The following is a 24,799-nucleotide window of genomic DNA, read 5'->3' as shown; positions in this document are numbered from 1 at the left end:
TAATGTACTTAATGTAATATGTATATGCTTAGTACATATAACTATGCATTCATGATACATGTACGCATCTATGTTAGTTTGCACGAAAATGCAATGTTTTGTATCTTTGTATACATGGACAATATATGTATGAACATAAATGAAAGTAATGTTCATACGTTTGCATGCTTTTATGTACTTAACTACATACATTGTACAAATTTACGATAATAGCGCGTATATACAATGTACGTATATATATAAAATTGTACGTATTTACGTGCAATATGTATGAATGTTGTTTAAAGGTACAATATATGCACATAGTTGCGTAAATAAAATGCCTACATGTATGCATGTGTATGTTCATTTATATGTACATTTATATGTACATCGATATATGTACACGCAAAGTATGTACTTATGTGCACGTACGTATGTACTTATGTGCACGTACGTATGTACTTATGTACAACGTACGTATGTACTTATGTACACGTACGTATGTACTTGCATAACTACATACTTTGTTAATACATATGCGCATGTAATGTATGGATGTACAAAAAAATAGTTACATGCTCAATGTGCGTATGTACATACAACAAATACGTGTACATAATTACAAGCAATGTATAAATACATGCTTACATTTAAATATATGTAATTGCAATATACACATACATTGTGCATACACCATTTTGCTGTGATTACTTGTAATCGCAATTACTTAGAATCATGATTACAGTTGTAATCAAAATTTTGATTACAGCTGTAATCAAGATTACAAGTAATTGGTTACTGTAATCAATATTGTAATCATGATTACAGCTGTAATCAAAATTTTTTGAAAGTTGTAATCACGATTCCAAGTAATTGATTACTGTAATCGATTATGTAATCATGATTACAGTTGTAATCAAAATTGAATCACGATTACAAGTAACTGATACTAGTTATAAACTTATTGCTTATTTTCTGGCATAGGGTGTTAAAAAATGCTTGTTAATTTTTAACTTCGTAGCAAAGTTCCATCTTTTATTAGAAATTCAATCCTCAAATTCTTACCACTCGCGAGAAAGAAGAGGGGAGTGTAGAGGCTTACATAAGTTAGCATTGGAATGATTTATAATATGCTTACTTTTGCTGACAAGGCTTTTGTAAAAATTTCACAAATTTACTTTTCTAAAATTTGAATATCTTTTTATTATTCTTTACTTTTTTGAAAACATAAATCATCACTTTAAAAGAAAACTAGGCACAAATGAATTCATTTAAAAAACTGTCAATTCTTTCCATTTATTTTTCAACATATCGTCAGTGAACATTTTAGTCTAGACACAGCTCAAAGTGCGTGCTTGAGAAAATAGACACAGTGCCTTTAAAAAAATGGATACAGCTCGAAATTTTGAGTTTTGAGCTGTGACCGTTTTCTAAAACATGCATTTTGAGTTGTGTCCTTTTTTAAACACGCAGTTTGAACTGTGTCCATTTTCCTAAACATGCATTTTGAGCTGTGTCCAGTTTTTTAACACGTTCTCTGCAGCTGAGTACAGGTGGTTATGCTAAATCTATCATTGAAAGTGGCAATCGATAGATATGAAATCTAAGCTAATTTTTTTTAATTTTAGCTTCTAGAATTCGCAATTAGTTTGTTTTAATAAACAATATGTTATTGACGGGTGAAAATTTCCTACTTTTTGTAAAAATAGTTGAATGATAATATACATTTTGCTATCAATTGATCTGTTTTGTCGACACTAACTGCTAAGCTGAATTTTGTCTCGTGCTGGCGCGGAATCGGCAGTGAAAAAGTTAAACACCTATTTCTAGCTGAATAAAAATGACGGTATGTTTTACTATACCTAATATTGCTACTACTTCATCATCTTGAATAACTTCTAATGATCCTGTGACTACGAAACATAGTGTATCAATACTTTCTCCTGTATGATATAATAAATCTCCAGGAGCTGAATGTTCCATTGTAAAATACATAGCTAAAGCTCTTAAACATCCATCACTGGCTAAACGAAAAGCTGGATGCTCGTTAAATACTTTTCGATTCAGGTGTACGCAGATGTCAGCTGTCATGTCTTTTGGACAATAGCTCAAAACCTGAAATACAAATCATTCTCAAATCAATTTTAAATAATTACACGCTGTTAATAATAAATCGCTCTCAGTATGCAGAGTATCCCGTAAATTTGTAGGAGAGGTATGGCAAATTTTCAAGATTATTTATTGCATAAGAGAGGAATTTCCTATCCAATGAAATTTCCTTTCCTATCCTACAATTCTACTGCGTAGCTAGGGGCACATCCCTAAAATGGATTACACTGGCGTGCCTTTAAACCGGTACTTTTATTTATCAAAAATATCTTAATTTTGCGTTAATTTTATGTATACTGATAATTATTGACAGAAATTGCATTCAAATAGGATCAAAAATATCTGTTTTATCGTAATTTAATGATTTGTCTTTCCAAATTATTAAATTACGATGACACAACTATTTCTGAGTCTATTTATATGCAATTTACGAAAATAATTATCAGAAAACATAAAATTAAGATATTTTAGAAAAAAAAGCATCTGTTCATAGGAACCCGAAAAATAACTTAATAATAGTAAAGCACCACTTGTATAGATAGATGACATTTCTATGCAATTCATAATTCTTATAATGTGCCCTTGAAGTTTGTCGCTATACACAATGCATATATTTTTTAAATATTTGTCAAAAATGAAATAAAAAGTGCATACGCCTCACAAAATAATATTTAAATAAATAAAGAAGTTGAAATCTAACGAAATACTATTAAGGAAGGCGGGGCTTAAAATCTCAACCCGTTAAATTGTCGAGAGAGGGTTGGAAAGAAAATATTTAAAAACTCTTCCAAGTTTCGCCAGACAATGAAATTGATTTTGATGTAATAAATTTGTCTTCTCCACTAATAATTCGACAGATTTTGATACATTTTTTAGATTTTCGTCAATAAAATAGAAATTTGTGATCCCTCAAGTGTCCACTTTTTGGCAATTTTTCTAATAATATATAAAGATAAAATATTTAAACTCATTATTATTATATATACGTAGTACGTATATTAATATATTAATATATATACGTTATTAATATATATATACGATAAAATATTTAAATAATGTAAGGAATACAGAAGTGATGTTCTACTTTCGACTGTTTTACGTTCCGTTAGGTAGCTTTTACTAAGATATTCGCAATAATCATTCTTGGGAATATTTCTCAAGAATGAAGGGATCGAACAGTAAATTTTAAGAGAGGAGACAAAGTCAAACGTTATAAAAATTCAATTAATCACTAATATTTTTTAAAATTTTTAACAAGAATTTTAGAAATGCATATTAAAGTTAGTCATTGGACATCCTGTAGAAGCAACTTAATGAGAAAAAAATACGTAGAAAATTCGAAATTCGAACAATAATTTGATTTTTGAACAAAATTTTATTCATTCGTTGAAAATGTTAGAATAGCACAATAAAAATGTACTAAACAGCAAATTTTTTCCTGCCTCAAATTTATATTCTCTTAACGGCTAATTTCAAACTCTTTTTTTATTAACTAAAGTTTTCTTATTTTTTCGCTTTAAAAAATTGCTAATTCTTTTTCCAGAAATCTTTGGAAAATTTGTGTGCGCAATTATGTGCATTTGTCAAATATTCTAAACGATTTATAATGCAGACCTCAAACTTTATATATGCCTACAAGATTTTTCATAAATTTTTAACATTGTCAATATATATATATTTATATATATATATATATATATATATATATATATATATATATATATATAATATCATATGTCTATAATTTCATATGTCTGACATATTTCATATGTCTATAATTTTTCTTTGTTTTATTCTTCATTTTGAACTTATATATATATATATATATATATATATATATATATGTTACGGCCAAAGCCCGAATTCGGCCACTTCGCGAATTGGCCGGCGAGATCGCGAAGTGGCATAGGATGGCTGACCAATGTCCGATCCTTTCTTGATTTTGGGAATTGGCCGGCCAGATCGCGAAGTGGCATGGGAGGATCAGCCAAAGTTGGCAGAAAAAATATATTTGGCACGTATTATTGGCTCTGTATAACCATAACTTCATTCTTTAAAAATTACTAGCGGCGGTACCCGCACTAACTGCGGTGGGATGTGGCAATTTGAGACAAAGTAAAAAATTAAATTTTTAAAATTTTAATTTAAAAACTTGTCTATTTCTTATATTTTTAAATTAGAAGATTTATACTTTAGAGAATAATTATAATTAGAAGATTTATATTTATAAAAGCACAAATGTCGCCACGTGGCACATTCCCGCCGGAATTGCAGATGCGCCGCCTACCGGGCATTCTTGAATGAGCACATCGCGTTTTGGCCGGAACATCGCTGCCACTTCGCGAAATGGCCGGCCAAAGTAGAATATTCACTGATCGTTTCAATTCCCTCTCACTTTGGCCGAGAGGCATGGCCAAAGTGCAAAATGGCTGGACTTAACATATATATACATTTTTTTTTACAAGATTAAGTATTTTTTTCTGTTGACAATAAAAACAATTAGTTCCCGTTAAGTAAAACAGTTAGTTGTTTAGCTTCCCAACTAAGTTTTTATTTTCCCCCAACGGGCATCTTTAATGCTTTTACGTAATATGAAGTATTTTTATGTTCTTTTAATGCATAATTTATTTATAATTAGCGACGATTTTAATATAAATATAAAAGTTGAAAAAGGAGAAGAATTTTGTGACTTCTTGAGAAACGCTTGTTGGCTGGAATTGAAATTGAATCCAGCTCATTGAATGACAACTGGATAAGCATAAATTGATGCAGTTCTTTCAACCCATAAATTGAAATGATGAAGTGTTTATGAAAGTCTATCCAAAAAAAAAAAAAAAAAAAAAAATGACCAATGGATAACCAGTGAGTGCAATCACAATTTCCTCTTCTTTTATAAATGTATTATTTTATAATTTTTCATTATATTATTGTTTTCGAATAGTTATTTAAATTGTGTTCTAATAAAAATATGAAAAGTATATACACTGCTCCAAACAATTAAAGGATATTGTAAGTCTTGTATAATATAATGGTATAAGCAAATTTTTTTCTTCATAAAGTGGAATAAGAAATTAAAATTTTCCCTATTTTCTAACTTCGCATTATGCAAATTTTGAGTTTGACGTCGAAAATGACGCTTCAGCAGCCGCGAATCTGGTTTGTCTTTCAACTTATATAAGACAAAGCGGAAAAGAACGACCGACATTCAGTAAGCGCGTTGTTTCGATGAGTGCGATGTCTCAACGAAGTCATTTAACCGAATCAGAAGCTTGGAGAGTTGTTAGCAGGTTCTTCTATACCCAAATGCTTAATAAAAGGTTTTTTTTTTTTTTTTTTTTTTTTGCCGAACAAATGCCATTTTTATCTCATATAGCCTACTACGTCTGTCGATAATGCATCAATCATTCAAATAATTCTCCAGGTGCAATATCAACTCACGACCTCAACATCCTTTTATTGTTTTGAGCAGTTTAATTGTTTTTAAGTAAATGTCCAATTTCTCTCATTACATTGGCAATGTGGCATTATTTGACGAGTTTGCAAACAATTATAAAACTGGACCAAAAAGATATTGGAGAATCTCATTCGTATGATCGTATGAGAGAAGATAAAAATGAAGTAGTTAAATGAACAAACGAACAAGAGACATCGGTGATTTCAAGAAAGATCCTTAATAGAAGATTTTGAAAGATCTTTTATGATAATAGGGAAAAACATTGAAATCGCGTGCTTGATATGTAACCTATCAAAATTCATTTTCAAATTTTCCTAAATCAGTAATATCATCCATGGGTTAAACAAGTATTAAAAAGAAAATTCGTCTAGTCACGCCATTCTCAACTTGTTGGTCTGGCAAAAAATCTTTGGCATAGCTGGTTAAGAGCTTTTCATCGCAAATTCGATTTCACCTGCGAAACTAATTTAAAATTTAAGATATAGAAAAAGTGAGTTCAGGTTAGCCTAGAGTGAGCCATGAAGTTCCAAATGCTAAAAAAGAAGTTTTCAAAATATCAAAAAGTAAACAAATTATGGAAGGATTACGCAATGGCCTCTAACAATTTATTTGCATTTTTAAAATATTTTTTCCGTGATTGAAACGACATCGTTTTCTTCCAAGTTTACCCGAACTCACTTTTCACTAAATTTCAAAAAAGCAATGGTGGTGAAAAAGAATTTGCCATGAAAGGCTTCTACCGTAGTATATCGTACTCTTAATATTTGGACCCATAAGAAAATGGGAGAATTCCAAAACAAAGCAGCAGAGAGAAAAATGGATCGAATATCAAACTTGTATTATTTATTGGTTCCTAGAATCCTCAAAGTATTTAGATCATTATTTATGTGAGAGCTCATCATACCCACATTAAAGATCTTCATTAATACTTTTTCATCTCAGTTTGTTTAATACATAAATTATATATTTCTTTAAACATTTCGAATTAAATTTATATCATTTGGTCTGGCTGTTTTTAATTTTATTTCATTATACTTTAAGAAAATTTTATCTTTTCCTCTTTCCGCCAATTACCCTATTAAAAAAAATAAAATAGCGTTAGTATTTATGTAAAAAATGATGCTGAGCATCTTATTAACTACTTTATTAACATAATATAGTATAGGTGGACAATTATTGTAACATATAAAAGAAACAGTCATAGCTTTTGAAATGAGGGAGAGATTCAATTAAAACATCAAAAGTGAATGCTCGACATAATGGAAACTTTTTGAGCATGAACAGTTTTATTTTTGTTATATGCAGCGCTGAAATGCAGCGATTATAAATGCATATAGGTATAGCTCATTCACCAGCAGTGGGCACTTAGCTCCACCTTCATTACTTGGTATGCGACGATACTATTTCGCTATTTTTGGGAGAAGGTTACGAGCAATCCTGAACAAGGTTGCTATTTGGCAATCGTTTCACAAGAATATTTATTTCGAAAACTTTACCTGCATTTTTTAACATTAAATATTTAATAAATTTGATGATATTTCGCGCCATTTTTTATGATATTTTTCTCTTTTGAGTGAATAGTTTGTCCTTTTTGAGACATTTTGCTGGGAAAACAGTTTTTAAATTTAAAATATATTTAACGAAAGGTATAATAGCAGATGATAAAGCGAAGTAAGTAACTGAAAAAGAAGTCACTGCTTGTGTTTGGCGCACATAAAGGGTTATCCCAATTTCAAGAGCGGAGATGTTTCTCTTCTTACTCCCGCGCTGAAATGAACTCTGCGCTCGAGGAGGTGGAGCCAAGTGCCAACTCCTGGTGAACGAACTATACCCATATGCTACTGAAGTAGGAATCGCTTGACTGCCCTATTTTCCTGGTCTCAACTCTCGTAATTTATTTATGTTAAATAATATTTAAAAAAAAAACTGTTTACAAACAATTATTCAGCTCAAAGCTGATAGTTACTTTGTTTTTATAAGTATCGAAAGTTCAGAATTCATTCTACTCATATGTGCCATATCATACCATTGATGTCAAGAAACTAAATCCGAAGTTGTGAAGAGCTATTAAAAGTTTTTAACATTAGCAGCTTTTGGATTTTGTTTAAATTTTATATTACTCATTATTTGACAACCTGTAAACTCTACAGGATGTCCAAAACTAGGCTTACGATTTTTAAAAATTTATAACGAGAAAAATGCAAAAAAGAAAAAACTGTTTCTGCAGCATTTCAATTTTTTTTAAAATTTTTCAATTTTTTTCAATTTTTTCGCCATTGCTTCTTACTGATCATGAGGGAAGTTCTTTCCATAGACAGACTATAGGAACTTAACCTAAAAAACGGTAAAAGGAACTTACAGTGAATCCCTTGGAAAAAATTTGAAGCATACTCAGAAGCTCTTGGAGGTAAAAAATTATGCCTTGTTTCCTTACCTTAAGAGTTTTTTTTTAAAAAAATCATTTTTGAAAACCAAGAGTATAAGTTAGGACAACTCGCATGTCCTAGATAAAAGAAGAAGAATATTTTGTGCAGGCTGGAGTTAAACGTACCTTACTCGTATCAATTCCTTTTGTCATGGCCCATGTTGATACAACATAGTCCATAACTCGTTCACTAAGTGCTTTGGGAACTTCATGCAATTTCATAAACTCTCGTACATTATTTAGCATTTCATGATAGCGGGCAGTTGCTGACGTCATTTGCTGAATTATAGTAGTGACATGACCAAAAATGGTGGCGTACAATAAAGCTGAAATAGAAAATAGTATCGAACTTTTATTATCCCGAATTAATAACCATAAGAGAATCAAAAATAGAATAAATCAGTTGATGAGCAGTAAATTAGACCAAAAAAGTGGAAGTATTTTTAATTATTTGGTAAAGCGGAAAAGTTGCCAACTATTATTATCTAGAAATGTAAAAAATTCTATAACTGTGAGTTTATATCTTCATCCACCTTAAAAGGAAAACCACTTTATGTATATATAATATTATATTAGGGGGACTGGAAAGTAATGTCGCTTCAGAGCCTTAAATATTCGTTAGTCTTAAAAACCAATTCATTTTCTTCGATCCATTTCGATTCATTTTTGAACCAGCATTGAAAGGTTGTTGCTAACATGGGAGAATACATTATTGATTAAAAATAAATATAAACAAATAGCAAATACACCGAAACGACATTAATTTCTGGTGCACCTAATATATATATATATATATATATATATATATATATATATATATATATATATATATATATATATATATATATATATATATATATATATATATATATATATATATATATATATGCGCGCATGCATGGTAGAATGGGGTAAACCAGAATCCAGATAGTGGGGGGAGACCGAATACCTTGATTGTATCGAAATTATTTCCATTTTCTAGATTAGACAAACTTTAAATTATGTACACTTATATAATCAAGAAAAAGGATCTACCTTACTGGCGTGATTTGGTGTTGTTAATTCTAAGCGTCTGAGTAAATAATTTTGTTTCGATATGTCAACTCTCTTATGTCTTATGTTTTAAAACTAGTCTTAGCTATAGGTCATTTCAGTTATAGAAATTATATTTAGTGCAGCTTATTATACGTTTACAAAAGATTCGTACCCTAATAAACAATTAGGTTTTAGATCAACTGCACTGTTCTGTTTAGTTTCAACAATCCCTGCTTTACAGATAAGTACGGGTAGTATCATGTCTTTCCCCTTTCCTTGAAGTGAGTATATCACGTGCTCACTCTGCAATATGAATATATCGTATGTTAACACCTTGAGTTGAGCTTTAGTTTCCATCTAGAATTGACTGAGGAAGCAAAGGGGGTAAAGCTTACACGCTGCTATCTAGACAAATGATATTATGTTTTCTATGTAAGTGCTTGCTCTGAATTGAGTTTTTGTGACTTTAAGATTATTTTAAAGTCACGCCAAAAGTGCACTATACATATTTTGATTTTTTTAAGGTTTTACTTAGGAGATTGCATTCAAAGAAGTGTTTACCTTTGTGGTAAATTGTTGGCACAAGTAAATTTTGACGGCGAAAGTCTAAGAAATTAGCCTTATTTCAATTTTTTTTTTAATAATCTTTGAGGCAAAAGCCAATTGTGAGTATTTATATCTTATTTGTTAGTGTGGAGGAAGTAGAACACAAAATAACACTAACTGCAACGCTTCACAAAATGTATTGCCACTTCTTAATGGATGTGTTTTTCTTAAGAATACAGAGGATTCCCAGTTTTGACCCCTATAACTTTGCAAAAATCTAATTTTCGCAAAATTTAAAGAACACACGCTTAATAGGTTTACGCAAAAAGAAAAACATACCTTAAATATATCAAGAAAATAAAAAATATCAACTGCTTTTATTTCATGAAGAGAATTCAAAAATACACCTACTCCACTCAGATCTAAATGGAGCGTTAGTACGGTTTCTATCTTGCAGTTTCGAAATGCTATTAATGCCATGATTAAATAAAGATTTACCTTTTGACGTGTCAGCAAATTTTTCAATGCATAAATTAGGAGTGAATGATTATGACTTGTATGTGCAAATAGGTTGTATGGTCTCTTTTAGCATGGTGGATGCTTGAAGTCTGCGAGTGAAAAGATAGGATGTTCCCGCCCACTTCCCTCTATTCCCTCCGGATAAGATTTGATAGATTTATTTTCACTTAGTATTTTGGAAGATAATCATTGAATTTACCTGGATGAATTTTTATGATGCATAACATTACTCCACACATATCTAAAGAAATCTTCCGAAGGTTTACAATGTGTCATTGCATCTCGCGTGTGTATAAAGTGACGTTTTTACCTTTCTTACGTCCACTTTACATATGAAGATCCCTCAGAATAAAGATATAGATTTGTTTTATGTCGCGGTAAAAGAAGGTAATCAGACGATTCTTCGGTGAGTATTGTTTAAAATGTAAGAAGGCGATTTATCTTCAGAACAATCTGCAAGATGGGAACCGTACTAGCGTTCAACTGGATAATGAATTATTCCTACCTCCAATTATCATCATGCAGATGGTAAACACTTTTTCATTGTCTGTCTCAGCAGCAACATTGCCGAATCCAACAGAGGTCATACAGGTCATCGTGAAGTAGAGTGCCGTGATGTACATAGTACCTCTTGGTGGACCACCAATTAGCTCATACTTAACAGTCTCTCTATTGGTGATTCTACTGAAGTTGAATTGCTGTTGAGTGATGTTACCCAATTTCCATAACCAGCTGTAGGAGACACCATTTTCTGCGTCACTTCGACCGATGCTGTAGAAGATGCAGGCTAACCAATGAGCAACCAACATGTAGAAGCATAGAAGAAGAATAAGCATAGCAGCACCATATTCCAAGTAGCGGTCAAGCTTTCGGACGACGCGACCCAATCGGAGTAATCGGACCACCTTCAAGGCGCTGAATAGGCTCCCAATGCCTTGCTACCGGGACACAACGTTCATTTTAGAGAGCCTTGGTACCAACAATCCCCTTCGTTTTCCTCGCCTTTTGTGAGAAAAACGCCATTTCTTAATACTACCTCAAGTTTGGGCGGCGGTATAAGAAAACAAAGGGATATTATTTGCTTTTTAACATTATTTTCTTTTAACATTATTTTCTTTTTAATATTATTCTCTTTTTAACATTATTTAATTAAATTCCTATTCAACGGAATATGCAAGATGGATACGGTTTGTAATGATGAGAATTTTATTTTCTTATTTTTTTTAAAATTTTTTTTTAGAATTTACGAAACCGATTTTCAAAATTAGTTTTTTTCTTTTTTTTTCTCCAGATTTATCTGTTCTTAGGACTTATTAAGACCTCACGTTTTTTTTTTTTCTTTTTTGCAATTCTGAGGATTTCCCTTACGAAAATTAAAATTTAAAAAAAATAGATAAATAAAAGGAAAGATTTAACGAAACTTAAAACCCCCATTGACTAAAAACTAAAAATTAAGTGAAATTAGCGTTACGGATTCCAAAATTTCGACCACTGTCCAGAAAAAACTATTGGAACCATGCTATCCAGATTGAGCTATTCAGAGAAAGTACGTTTTTGAGTTTGATTTCATAATTTAAAATATTGCCTGCAATAATTAATTAGTACACTTATGGTAAGATCTTCAAACCATAAAGATTGCATTTTAATACATTAAAATCTGATCTTTCGATCGCAAGTCATTATGCTGTTTTTTTATTTTCTCTGTACGCTAAATAATCTTCTAAAGAAAGCACGAAGATAAATCATAAGCTAAGCTAGAACATTTCCCCCTTCCTTTGTACAAACACGTAACAATAAAATGTAACCACGTTTTAAGCGTTTCCTAAACTATTTTAAGTTATTATAGCTTTTATTTGTGAAAATTATGACTGGCTGCAGTTTAAGAGGGCGATATATCACGGGAGGAACTTGTCACGACTAATTCTCTATCAACTCCATAAGTTATTTTAAAGTATAGAAGCATTTAATTCTTGTAAACCTAGAGTAGCCATAAAGTTTTAAATGCTGAAAAAAATTTTCAAACTATCAAACTGCAAACAAATTAAGAAAGGATTACTGAGAATAACGTTAAAGGGAAGTTCTCTTCCAATAATTTGTTTACATTTTGAAAGTGTTAAAATAATTTTTTAACATTTGAAACTTCATGGTTTACCTAAACTCATTTTTTTAAACTTTAATTTACAATATATCAGATTGCAAAATATCATTAAATTCAACAGTATGGATAATGGAGACAAAACAGAATGCGAGATGAAAAGTTTCTCGCTCGGTATAGCGTCCTCTTAAGAAGCACCCCGATTTAACGAGCAAATTGCTCCGTTTTCATTAGTATCTGTTTTAGTAAAATGCATTTGAAGTTTTGTAAAACTTTGCAGCAAAAATTACGAAATAGATACATAAAAATAATTTTGTGGATTAAATCACTAATCAGAATCAAGTGTACTTGATCATGAAAGCATGTAGAAAAACCATGTAAAAAAGAAACATTATTTTGAAATGAACGAACAGTAGACTCTAAGGCATTTTAGATTTAATTGAACATGGGTAAATAGAAGGTGAAGGTATTCTGCAATGACTCATAATATATACAGTGGTGGCCAAAAGTGTGGACACTTTTTGAAAGTTTCATGTTTTTCAACTTTGTGTGCTTGTAGAATATATTAATTTTCGCTTAAATACAAACGTTTATATATCAAATTGAAGGTAATTTAATGTAAAATTTAATAATAAATACAGTATTGCAATATCTGCATTACAAAAAAGTTATGCAATTAATAGTAAGATCTATCTTAGATTTGTATTTTTTTAAAGTGATACTTACACAATCAATACTTAGTAGGATAACCCTTATTGTTTAAGACAGCTTCACAGCGTCTTTTCATCTAGTGAACGAGTGTTTGGAGTTCATCTTTCGTAATCACATGGTGCCAAGAATCAATTATAGCTTCAATAAGTTGTCTTTTATTGGATGGACGTTTTTTTCGTACAAGAAGTTTCAAACGTCGCCACAAATTTTCAATTGGATTGAGATCAGGGCTGTTTCCTGGCCATGGTAATATATCTATGCCTTTATTTTGAAACCATGCTTTGCATACTATTGCTGTGTGGCATGGAGCTGAATCCTGCTGAAAAATAAATGGCGCGTTGTTGGAGAAGAGATCCCTGATGGAAGGTATCAATTTTGGTTTCAGGGCAGTTTCGATGTATTTTTTGGCATTCAGGATGCCATCAATCACTTGAATTCGGCCCACGCCATCTGCAGATATACATGCCCAAATCATGACATTTGTTGGATTTTTAGTAGTTGCTTCAACGCAATCAGGATGAAACGCTTCACCTACTCTACGTCTCACGTATTTTCTACCATCACTTCTAAAGAGCGATATTTTACTCTCATCACTCCAGATTACTTGCTTCCATTGATTTTCTGAAAATTTAATGTGTTCTTTTGCCGACTTAACTCGTTTTTCGCGTTGCTTTTGATTTAAATATGGTTTTTTCCTTGGAATTCTAGCTTGTAGTCCAAATCCTGATAAGCTTCTTCTTATTGTTCTTGAACTTACTGCAATACCAGCTGCATTATTTTCACATCTAATGGCATGTAATGACATTTTTCTATCTTGAAGGCATAGCAATTAAATTTTTCTATCGGTAGTAGCACTTGTGCATTTTTTTCGGCCTGATTTGGCATCCTGAATGCCAAAAAATACATCGAAACTGTCCTGAAACCAAAATTGATACCTTCTGTCAGGGATCGCTTCCCCAACAACGCACCATTTATTTTTCAGCAGGATCCAGCTCCATGCCACACAGCAAAAGTATGCAAAGCATGGTTTCAAAATAAAGGCATTGATATATTACCATGGTCAAGAAACAGCCCTGGTCTCAATCCAATTGAAAATTTGTGGCGACGCTTGAAAATTCTTGTACAAAAAAACGTCCATCCAATGAAAGACAACTTATTGAAGCTATAATTGATTCTTGGCACCATGTGATTACGAAAGATGAACTCCAAACACTCGTTCACTCGATGAAAAGACGCTCTGATGCTGTCTTAAAAATTAAGGGTTATCCTACTAAGTATTGATTGTGTAAGTATCACTTTAAAAAAATGCAAATCTAAGATAGATCTTACTATTAATTGCATAACTTTTTTTTGTAATGCAGATATTGTAATACTGTACTTATTATTAAATTCTACATTAAATTACCTTCAATTTGATATATAAACGTTTGTATTTAAGTGAAAATTAATATATTATACAAGCACACAAAGTTGAAAAACATGAAACTTTCAAAAAGTGTCCACACTTTTGGCCACCACTGTATATATATATATATATATATATATATATATATATATATATATATATATATATATATATATATATATATATATATATATATATATATATATATATATATATAAAATAAATAAATAAATACAAGAAAACACGAAGAAAGTTAAGAAAAACAATAAGTTTCATTTATTGCGCTTAAGCTGCAAGTAAACAGAACTTATTAGATAAGTTCAAAAAGAAAATAAAACCAAGAAAAATAATAGACAAATTTGTTTTATTTTCTTTCTGAACCTTGAATCCTTGATAAGAGTTAAGTAAAAAAGCACATGGCCTGTCTATTTAAGGAACTCCCATTGACCTGGAGCAGTGGCGGGGACTATGCATACGATATTTAACCACTTCTGGTAGGGGGTCAATAATCAATTTTCTTCGGTCTATTACAAAGCTCCCCTTTTATAAAGTGCTATTCCTTGATTGCATAGCATCTAAGACTTAGAGGAGAGAGGAGTTTTTTAATAGACAGATTAAACACATAATTGTCACTCATAATTATTTACGTAAGAAAGGAGCAAAAACGATATCGAAATTAATATATCATATAAAATTAATATACATCACCACTGAAGTTTTTTGATTGTTGGTATAAACAGACAGGAGTTAAAAGGCAATTATTAGAACCCCTTAAAGCTTGTTTTTGTGAAACAAACTTAAACCGATTTTGGTGTTTTAATCCTTTTTTCCTTACTAGTAACACAGCAACACATATACTAATAAGTAAAAGAACGGAAACATAGAAATATTTTCAATTTGCTAAATCATATTTTTAATGAGCAATAAAATAATTAAAGTTATACATTTTTTTCTAAAAAAAGAGATTCTTTAACATTACGGAAAAGCTGGAGAAGGACGTAGAATCAATTTTACATTTGAAAATGAGTTATCAAAATTCGGTATTAAATTTTATGGAGCATAAACAAAGGTACTTCGATGCAAAATATGGGAAATCGATATCACTCCAAGTGTTTCTAATCGTAAAAAATAAATTTCTACCAAATTGATAACCCTCTCTAAAAAATTTCTTTAACTGATGTAGCTAAACTGTTCTAAATTTTGGTTAAATTTAGTTCGCACTTTAGTCACATGGATATTATGTTTTTCCTCAATTCCGTTTACAGTTATTATTATTTTTTCTTGAACGTGGCGAGTGGCTCGAAAAGTATTTATACGAATTAGGTAACGTAGAATTCAGTATTAAAATTGGCATCAGTATCGGATTAACAAAGTTACTTTGAAGCAAAATAAGGGAACTGATATGACTTCAGTGTTTTTAATCGCAGAAAATATATCTTTCTTCTCTGCTAAAGTGATGAGCCTCTTTATAAATTTTTAAAGCTGATGTAATTAAAATGTTCTTAACTGGAGTTAAATTTAGTTTGCGCTCTAGTCATATCGAAATTAGGTTTTTCTTTTTGATTCAGTAAAATATTTTGTTGAACGTGGGTAGGAAGTAGTGTAATTGAATTTAGAGTTCGGTATAGCAGTATTAAATTTTGCCTCGCCTTAACAAAGTCATTTTAAAGTTAAATATTCAAAATATCTCGAAAAATGAATAATTTTTTCCTGCTCTTCTTAAATTTCTTAAACTGGCGAAACAAAAAGATATTTATTTTGCGTTTCAATGATTTGATACAATAAACAATTTTGTAAATCCTGGTTTTTGAGTCAGTGATATGGTTTCGGAAAAGTATCTTAATTTAGGCATCGAGATTTTGGAAATTGGAATTGGTAGTTGAAATTTGGATATGGGGTTGTTCAAAAAGCGCGTTTACTTTGCATTTGCTTTGTTAAAGAGGGTTGTAAGGTTCTTAAAATTCTGTAACCAATTCTCTAGACATAGAGTGACTTGCAACTCACGACTTTTTCAACAGTCTTTTTCCCCCTTTGTCAAATTTTGCTTTTATCACTCAACTCCTTTTCTATGTCAACTCATCAATTGCAGTATTTAAAAATGAGGACATTATTCTGAAGTATTCATTATTTCTGAATTAATAAGGCAGAAGAAATTTTTTTATTATTAATGATCATAGATTTTTATGTTGTACTTCATATGAAATAATAATAATAGCAATTAAAAATTTGTTGTTCTCAGAAACATATATTTTAATGAAGTAAAAGTTATTTCTTCTAATTGCTATTCAGTTTCCGAAAGAAACTGATTTTCCTTTTAATATTGATGATAAATATTTTTGCTTTTAGACATCACAAAAATACATATAAATGAATATTTTCTACTAATACAAATGCAGTTATTTTAAAACATCCCCTACGATGCAATTTTATAAAGGAAAAAAAATTGTTGGTAATTTTTTAAATTTGGACACAGTTTAAAATGAGTGTTTGCTAAAATGGACACAGTTCGAAATGCGAGTTTTCCAAAATGGACACAAAAATGCACCTTTTCAGTTTTCAACCCAAATTAAACAACTAAACGGGGAATTACGTGCTTACTTTACTTATTTAAACACTAGGCATAATCATTACGGGTAAAGTTCCGGATTCAGGATAGGGATGGCTGGGTATATTATAGTTGTAACTTTTCAGGCGTTGTCCTCGTTTTCAGAAAGATAAAGTGAGTTTTAAAAACCTAAATTCCTACAACTGAAAATTACTTCCACTATTATGAATTTTAAGCACTCGTGGCAACCTTGTAAGAACAACTGTTGACCTTTAAAACCCCTTAAAAAAAGACCAATTTAATAAAATGTGCCAAATTATTCATCCAAGTGGACAATTTCATATTACGAATTTCCTTAGATTCAATATTTTTTCCTTAAAAAGAGGAACAATACTCATTAAGGAAGAATTAAATGTTTATGACCGTTTTCTGAGCTGCTGTACATTTTCCTAACTAAGCTGTGTCCTGATTTGAAAACTCACCCAAGACCAAAGTAAAACAGTCTCATAACAGCCAGTTGTCCTCGAAGGAGGCTAAGGTCTCACAATTCCAAGAACAACGGGTAATCGGGCCAGAATTGTATAGTTTGTCTAAAGTAAGAACTCCCCTAGCCATTCATCTGAACCCGTGGTGGTGACTACGGTAACCAGGTATAACTATTTTAAATCGGGGTGTGGGATTATTGTTTAGGACATGTCTTGGCTTGGGTCGGCGAGCGAAAGGGAATCTTTTTCTTCGGTCTATTGTATTAGCCCTAGAGTGAGGAGAAGCTACCCTCCCTGAAATGCTCTATTCTTGTTTCCATAGCATTAGACGGCCTCAGACTTTGTGGTGGAGGGATTTCTTACTATAGATGAACTATACATTATCTGTCATTACTTCACAGACCAGCTGGTACCCATCGATTTCGAAGCTGGTTGGACTTCATACCACCTCCAGGTAAAACATTTCAAGCCATAATTTTTTTTTGGCATTAAAAAGCACTCAATATTTTTTTGCCTACTTTTTTAATCCTATTTTTAAGCAATAACATATTTCGACGTCGCTATAAAAACCCGTGACCCACTATAAAAAACGTCAACTCCATTTGTACATATTTGACTTTAATTAATGGTTATATAAAAACAAAATCATAAAAGACTAAATAAAATTAATGCGTATCATTTTAATTTTGGTATTAGAAAAGCACTTAATATTTTTTGTGTCTATTTTCAATCCTACGCCTTATAAATAACATATTTTAACGTCTTATTAACCAAAAAATAAGAAATATAAGTCTCATAAACTGATAGTAATATAATTAAGTTTACAAGATAACATAAGATAAATAGGTTAAGAGCATTTATTTGTATCTCTACACAGAGATTATCACCAACCCACATTCATCATAATGCTTGAGGTGAAAATTTCAATAAAGAACAAATTATTTACAATTGCTTTTGCAATTTTACCCATGCATGATCTCAATCCTTGCGAATCCTTAAATATTGTCCCTGGAAATGGGATAATTTGTTATATGGAAATTGGATCCTACGTTATATCGAAATCCGAATTTTTCGTTACATGGAAGCATCCGAAAGCAACCCAAACTTTTACGCATATTAAAGGCAGTAATATTCCTTGTGGTATTAAGGGGCCACATACTACAGTCAGATCTTAATACAGTGAATTGTCTGACGAACTATAGCAGTGACTTTACTATAAGAGATGGTTCACTATATTCAAAATCATTAAAAAAATAATTTATTTTAGCATATTGCAGTGGCATTGTTGCAATAAGACATAATTTGCAATATGCATAGCTTAAATTGTTAGTATGAAGAAAGGCCATAGCTTTGGGAAAAGGATTGAAATTTATTTGTAATCAAATTTTTTAATCCTTGAAAATTTACTTCAAAGCACAAAGCTACAATGTCTTGCCAAATTAGCAATTTTTTAAAAGTTTAGTAATTTTTAATGACAAGACATTTTTAACGAAAGCAAAGGACATAATTTAAAATGAATTACTTTGCTTCGTGTTTAAGGTACTTAAACCGTGACTTTATTTTCCTTGTCGAAAGATCTTCAAAAAACACCCTTAATTTTTTGCGCTTGGTTGCCTTCGTGATTGCTGTTGGCGCGATTATCTATCGAAACGAACAGTTAACAAAACTACCATAGTCACTGTTTTTTATTATTGTTTTTTTTCCGTAAAGCATCGTGTTGCTTTTTGAAAAAAGTAGTGCAGTGAGTAGTGTGATACAAGAAAAAAAACTTAGTAGCGTTTGCAACTAAATTTTCGAATCTAATTAGTGCTAATCTTACAAAAGTCCTTCAGCAAGCTCAAAAGGAATGCTTCTTATGTACTTTACTTAATTTCTTTCAGATAAGTTAACTTATGCTTTAAACACTTAACAAAAAATATAGATTTGAAGCGTAAAAAAGTCATGAAGGAAAGAAAAAAGTCGTAAAAAATAAATTGGGTCATTCTAAATCATGAACTTTTTCTTTCAATATTCAACATTTTTAAAATTTGAGCATTAGAGTAAATTGAACCCACCAGCAAAATTCGTCTCCTAAAAGTATTGTAATCACTACATTTAAAATAAAATTGTAGTTAACTACATTTGTAATAAAGTTGTTGAAGTTAAGTATAGTTATTCCGATCACTTAGAGTAGGATATTCCTTAGAAAAATAAATAAATACTTACATCTTCTTCATGATCAAATGCATTAAAAACATCATAAGGTAGGCAGGAGAGAAGATCAATGATAAACCAACTTTTAAGGTAATTCATCCTAATTATTTTAGGATCTGAAACAACTTCTCCGCCGGGTCCAACAAATGTAGTATGAAAATTAAGTACAATATCTATGAAAAAAATGACATCAACAATACTATCCAAGACTAACAAGGACACATCTTCGGAAGTTTTGTTTTTGAAGGCCACATTATACGGGACCATAATGGCCGTGTAAAAAGTCAAGCACAAAATAACCCAATCCCAAATGGCTTTAAAGGCGCAATAATGTAGCAAAATATGAGGAGGAGTTTTGGGAGCTTCTTGACGATACTGGGGAAGGACTTCCGAATTCAGACTGATCATCTGAAAAAAAGACATTAATTAGGCACAAATAAAGCGAAACTTTTACGGTATTTGCTATGGAGTTTTTATAATGGTAGTTAAAAAATGAAGTAATAAAGTAATTTAGAAAATTCGGCATCACGAAAATTCGTTTTAAATTTCGTCATCACTTCACAACAATATATCTCATTGCATCAATTATTCGATATCTTATCAATACTCTGTAAAAAAATGGATACTTAAATATCCCGAAATTTTCTTTGTTTTTGACGAAACCGCTTCCCGGTATGAGCTCCAAGCAAAAATTTCATCAAAAGGAAGTGGAAACGAATTTCGTCAAAATTAAGAATTAATTCTTCTTTCTATTTTTTTCCCCAAAAAGTACAGAGAGATAAATTTCAACCACGCCTGGAGCGGGATCTGAACCCGAGATCCTCCTGGTACGAGGCCAACACTTTGATTACCTTACCAGCCAGTGGTCTTATCTCTTCACTTTATTTTCGATTGTTTAATCTTCATCCTGATTTCGACATTCTAGTTTATCTCACACAATTCACTACGATGAGGTTTCAAGTTAAGGAAATATTTTCGTCATATATTTGAAAGTTTGCGTTTTGTCACAAATCACGTGATTTCTCGGAGAAATGATTCTCAAAATTAATAAAATACAGCTCAAAGTTTGCTGAATCGTCAAAAGTAAGAGTTGCATTTCTGAGAGTGTCGCATAATTTCTGGATTCCTATATATATTTTTAAGTTCTTTATTTCGTGGTGATTATAAATATTTTGAATCAATTTTTTTTAAAATTCTGAATCATACATAAAAGCATACAGCTTGTTACCATTCGTAAAAATCTTTCGTAAAAATCGTAAGTTGGCAGGCATGTATAAGGCCCTAAATTTAACGGTACATTAGGTCCATGTGAATTATAGGTCAAAAATAAATATTCAGTAGAGAAAAAACGTATCCAAGCTCTGAGCAATCAGTATGGAGGCCGGGAAGAACAAAAGTGGGACTAAAATAATCAAAAGTCAATTTGTTTAGTGAGGCTGAAATACATTCGCGTTGCATTAAGAACCACACAAAGCTTTATCTTCAACTAAACTGGTTTTCGATAATTTTAATTCTTCTTTTTCTCATATTTACCTCAATAATAATTGGTTTGAGTTTAAAAACACCTTTGTTCTTTCGTATTTAAATTTTTTTTGCCACTCTTTGTGCAAATTTTTTTTCTGCGGTTAGTCCGATGGTAAGAAAATTCTAACCCGAACCAAACAAACTTACTGAGCCAACCAGAAAGAAACACGCTTTCTGGATAAATTGTAATTAAAAGATACAGATAGCTAATATTACTCATATCTGCTTAGGCTCACTAAAAGAAGTCATATTTAAAAAATAAATAAATCATAAATCAAGTGTCAGTTTTAATGTACGTTTTTTTTTGTAATAAAACTGTAGAATTGCTGATTCATTTGGTGTTTATGTCTTTAACCATTCAAAAAAATATTTAACAGTTCAGATTTGACTTGGTACAGCCTATCTGGAAATCGGACTTCCACCAGACTGAATTGTATGCTATTGCTCTGGCCACTATACACGAGAGATACCCTTGTCAGGAATGTCTGCGGGTTTTTATTGATGGATCCGCCACTTTTTCAACTGGTAGAGTTGGAGCCGGTGCTTACTCCAAATATTTCAGCCTTAGAGAACCTTTTGACACTTGGGCAGATAAATTTGATGGGGAAATGTTTGCAATCCTTATGGCTATTACAGCTATTGGTGAACCATCTGAACAAAATCTTGCTGTCTTTTCGATTCTCATGCTGCGAGCCATTGTGGCATCTACAGAAATGAACGGGCTGACATGTTGGCTTGAGAGGCTTCAGTATAGCATTCACCTTTTCATTCAGTTCCTCTTAGAAATGCAAGGCGGCTTCTTAAGAGCAAATTCAGACACAGAGTAATATCTGCTCTTAGGGACTTAGCTGATGGAAAATCCTGGGCTAGCCTTCTTGATGGATAGCAGTGCTCTCATCTTTCCCTCCTTCCCAGGGCCGAGGAGTTGTTTGTCTTAGAATAATTACTGAACATGACAGCTTGCAGGCCCATCTATTTAAAATTAACCTGGGTTAAATCTATCATGCCAAAGCTGAGCTTAAATAATGAAAAAACTAATGGATTACGTAGGTTTCAAAAATTATTATTGATCTCATAAATATCTAATTCACTCTGAATCTAAATAATTGGTAGCGTCAAGCATAAGCGAGTGTTACCCTATACTAAGTACTCGCTAAATTTGGTGAGGACACATTACCGGGTAATGAGAATTGATAACTATGTCTGGTTATCCGGGACCGGATGCTGAAATTCTTTCACAGAGTCCGGGTATGAAAATACGACTGGCTAGGCCTGATATCCGGTATATCCTTTGTTCGCTGCTTTTTTTGTAGCCCAATAAATAGTATTGAAAAAAAAATTCCCCTTATTTCTACTTTATGGTACTATAAGTTTGTTGTTATTTTAAAGCCTAATAGATAGTTTTAAAAGCCCAAATCTTACTTCATGATCATTTAAGTTCGTAGCTTTTTTATCGCTTAATAGATGGTATTAAAAACCAAATTTCACGAATTTTGACTTTATAATAGTTAGTGGTTTTTGCTTTTTAAAAGTTTAATAAATAGTATTAAAAAACCAAATTTCATTTCATGATAGTTGCTTTTTTGTAGTTTAATAGATAGTATTAAAAACTGAATTTCACTTAATGATAATTTAATTTTGTTGCTATGTTATAGCCTACTAAATAATATTAAAAAAAATTCACTTAATAATAATTTAAATACTTACATGAGCGATTTGTGATTGTTTTGTGTTTTCTGTTTTGATGGGCAGATGCATCGAAAATTGTTGAACAAGAACGGATCGACTTCTCGTCACGGACCTCGCTAGTCGCGCGAACTTGCTCAGCCCTAAAAGAGAAGAAATTATATAGTCCTTATAGTTATTTTATTTTCATATAGGGTTGATAACTATTCTGGTTATTTTTAAAATTAATATTCACGTAGACTCCCAAGATACATAGTAGTGTTCTTTTTTTCGAAATATCACTTACCTTTGGATGCATCGTCTTCCAAGGGCTGCTTCAAGGCGGTTATGTCTCGAAAGATGAGAAGGAATAGAACAACTATATCCTTCTCGTTCTTTATGGGTGCTACGTGTAAAAGTAACCATAATGGAGACCCTAAAAATTAACATATATCTTGATTAAAATACAGAGAAATATTTTAAGATTTTAAAAGAAAAGTAACTGGAGCTGCAAAATTTTCATGAAACTCTTTTTTCTTCAAAAGTAAATAAATTAGACACTCGATTTTCCAGAGCATGTCTCACGAAAAAAAATTGATAAAAAACAAATCAAATATGGATAGTATAATAAAACTTCCTTTCTGAAATACGTTTTACAAAATAAGATACGAAGCTATAATACAAGTTTTTATTTTTTTGAAAATTTATTTGTTTCCTGAACTAACAACAATGAATCACATATTATAAATCTATCCTCCCCCCCCCCCCAAAGAAAAGTGGATGAAATATTTTTTTCCTAATAGAAGGATCTTCCCCTTCTTAGTTTATAAGGGACTCAGGATTTGAATTTCGCGCATTTCATTCAGCTGCGTTCGTGCTAAAGCTCGGACTAGTATATCCTCCTTAAGAAACACTTATGTATAATAAAAATTAAAAAATATTTCTAGAAGGTGAAAAATTGTTTTGTAAAAGAAAATTTTCAAAAAGCGATATGAAAAAAAAAATCTAATTTCCTTTTCCATTTGTTGATATTAAAAACTAAATAATTTACATTCTCATTCAGCTATAAGTTAATCTAAAAAATATAGTTGATTTTAAAAATCCAGGGTTTTCAGACGAAACCTTTTTGTGTAAATCAAAAATTAAAATATCACAAAAAATAAAAAAGGAGTCTTAAAAAAATTTTAATGAAACTTATTCTGTAATGTTTATAAAAACAGAACATCGCGCAGCAAATATGTGAAACGTAATTAAGTGTGTAATATAGTTTTATTAAATGTTCCCTTATGTAACAAGATGATATTTAGTATTCAGAAATGCATTTTAATTTGTTTTTATAAGGTTAAGCCTATCACCCGAATCTTCAAAATACATAAAGTAAGGTATTCAAAATAGTTAATTTTAATTAAATTATATTAGATAATAACACACTATTTATATCAGAAACAATGTTTTTACATATTAAACCTAATATAGGATAAAGTACAGAGATTTTATAAAGATCCGGCATATGGACTAAAACTTGTCTATATGTTAGTAATATATTAATAATATTAATAAATTAAAAAAATCAATAGATACATTTCATTGTTTCAGTGATACATTTCATTTGTAAAATACAATTTCACAATCCCGGGAAAAATCTTCTTTTAGAAACCATAAGAATCAACTGCTTTGTTTACGATATTCATAGTAGCACATTTACTCCACTTTTGTAATACAAGCTGGCTATTGTTTATCTTATCCATAAATTTATAATTATTATTACACATTGAACATCTTATTTAATTGTTCATTAATATTTACTAAAGTTCTCACTTGGTGGAAACCCGGTAGCAAAAGCCCTTCATCGCGGTAGTGGGGCTTTCAATAAAATTAAACTTAAACATAAAATTTTTATGTATAGTTTTTAAGAACCTTATGTTCACAAATTTTATGACATGTATGTTAGAGTAAACTGAATTTTTTTTAATAATTATCTCTGCTGGTGCCGACCAGGTGGCCGAGTGGTTAGCGTGCCTGACTGCGGAGCCGATGGCTGCGGGTTCGAATCCCGCTCAGGACATGGATGTTTCTTTCTCTCTCTCTGTGTTCTATGTCCTTTCT

General features: G+C 31.2%; 1 protein-coding gene across 1 annotated transcript in view; it reads right to left on the bottom strand.

The window, feature by feature from the left end:
• The window catches only part of eag (potassium voltage-gated channel protein ether a go-go), a 57,966-nt gene that overhangs the window by 5,081 nt on the left and 28,086 nt on the right, over positions 1 to 24,799 (bottom strand). Inside the window, exons 3-8 of the mRNA XM_016070198.4 lie at positions 23,001 to 23,129; positions 22,736 to 22,857; positions 19,517 to 19,912; positions 10,576 to 11,008; positions 8,097 to 8,296; positions 1,845 to 2,097 (exon numbers count right to left, since the gene is read on the bottom strand). Of these exons, the coding sequence (XP_015925684.1) occupies positions 1,845 to 2,097; positions 8,097 to 8,296; positions 10,576 to 11,008; positions 19,517 to 19,912; positions 22,736 to 22,857; positions 23,001 to 23,129 (1,533 nt within the window). The remainder of the gene's footprint in view (positions 1 to 1,844; positions 2,098 to 8,096; positions 8,297 to 10,575; positions 11,009 to 19,516; positions 19,913 to 22,735; positions 22,858 to 23,000; positions 23,130 to 24,799) is intronic.

Source organism: Parasteatoda tepidariorum, chromosome 12 (genome assembly GCF_982258835.1).
Source record: "Parasteatoda tepidariorum strain Cologne lab strain chromosome 12, Ptep-v5.0, whole genome shotgun sequence".
Lineage (NCBI taxonomy): Eukaryota > Metazoa > Arthropoda > Arachnida > Araneae > Theridiidae > Parasteatoda > Parasteatoda tepidariorum.
Note: the sequence above shows the minus strand (reverse complement) of the source record. Positions and strands in the feature narration are given on the sequence as shown.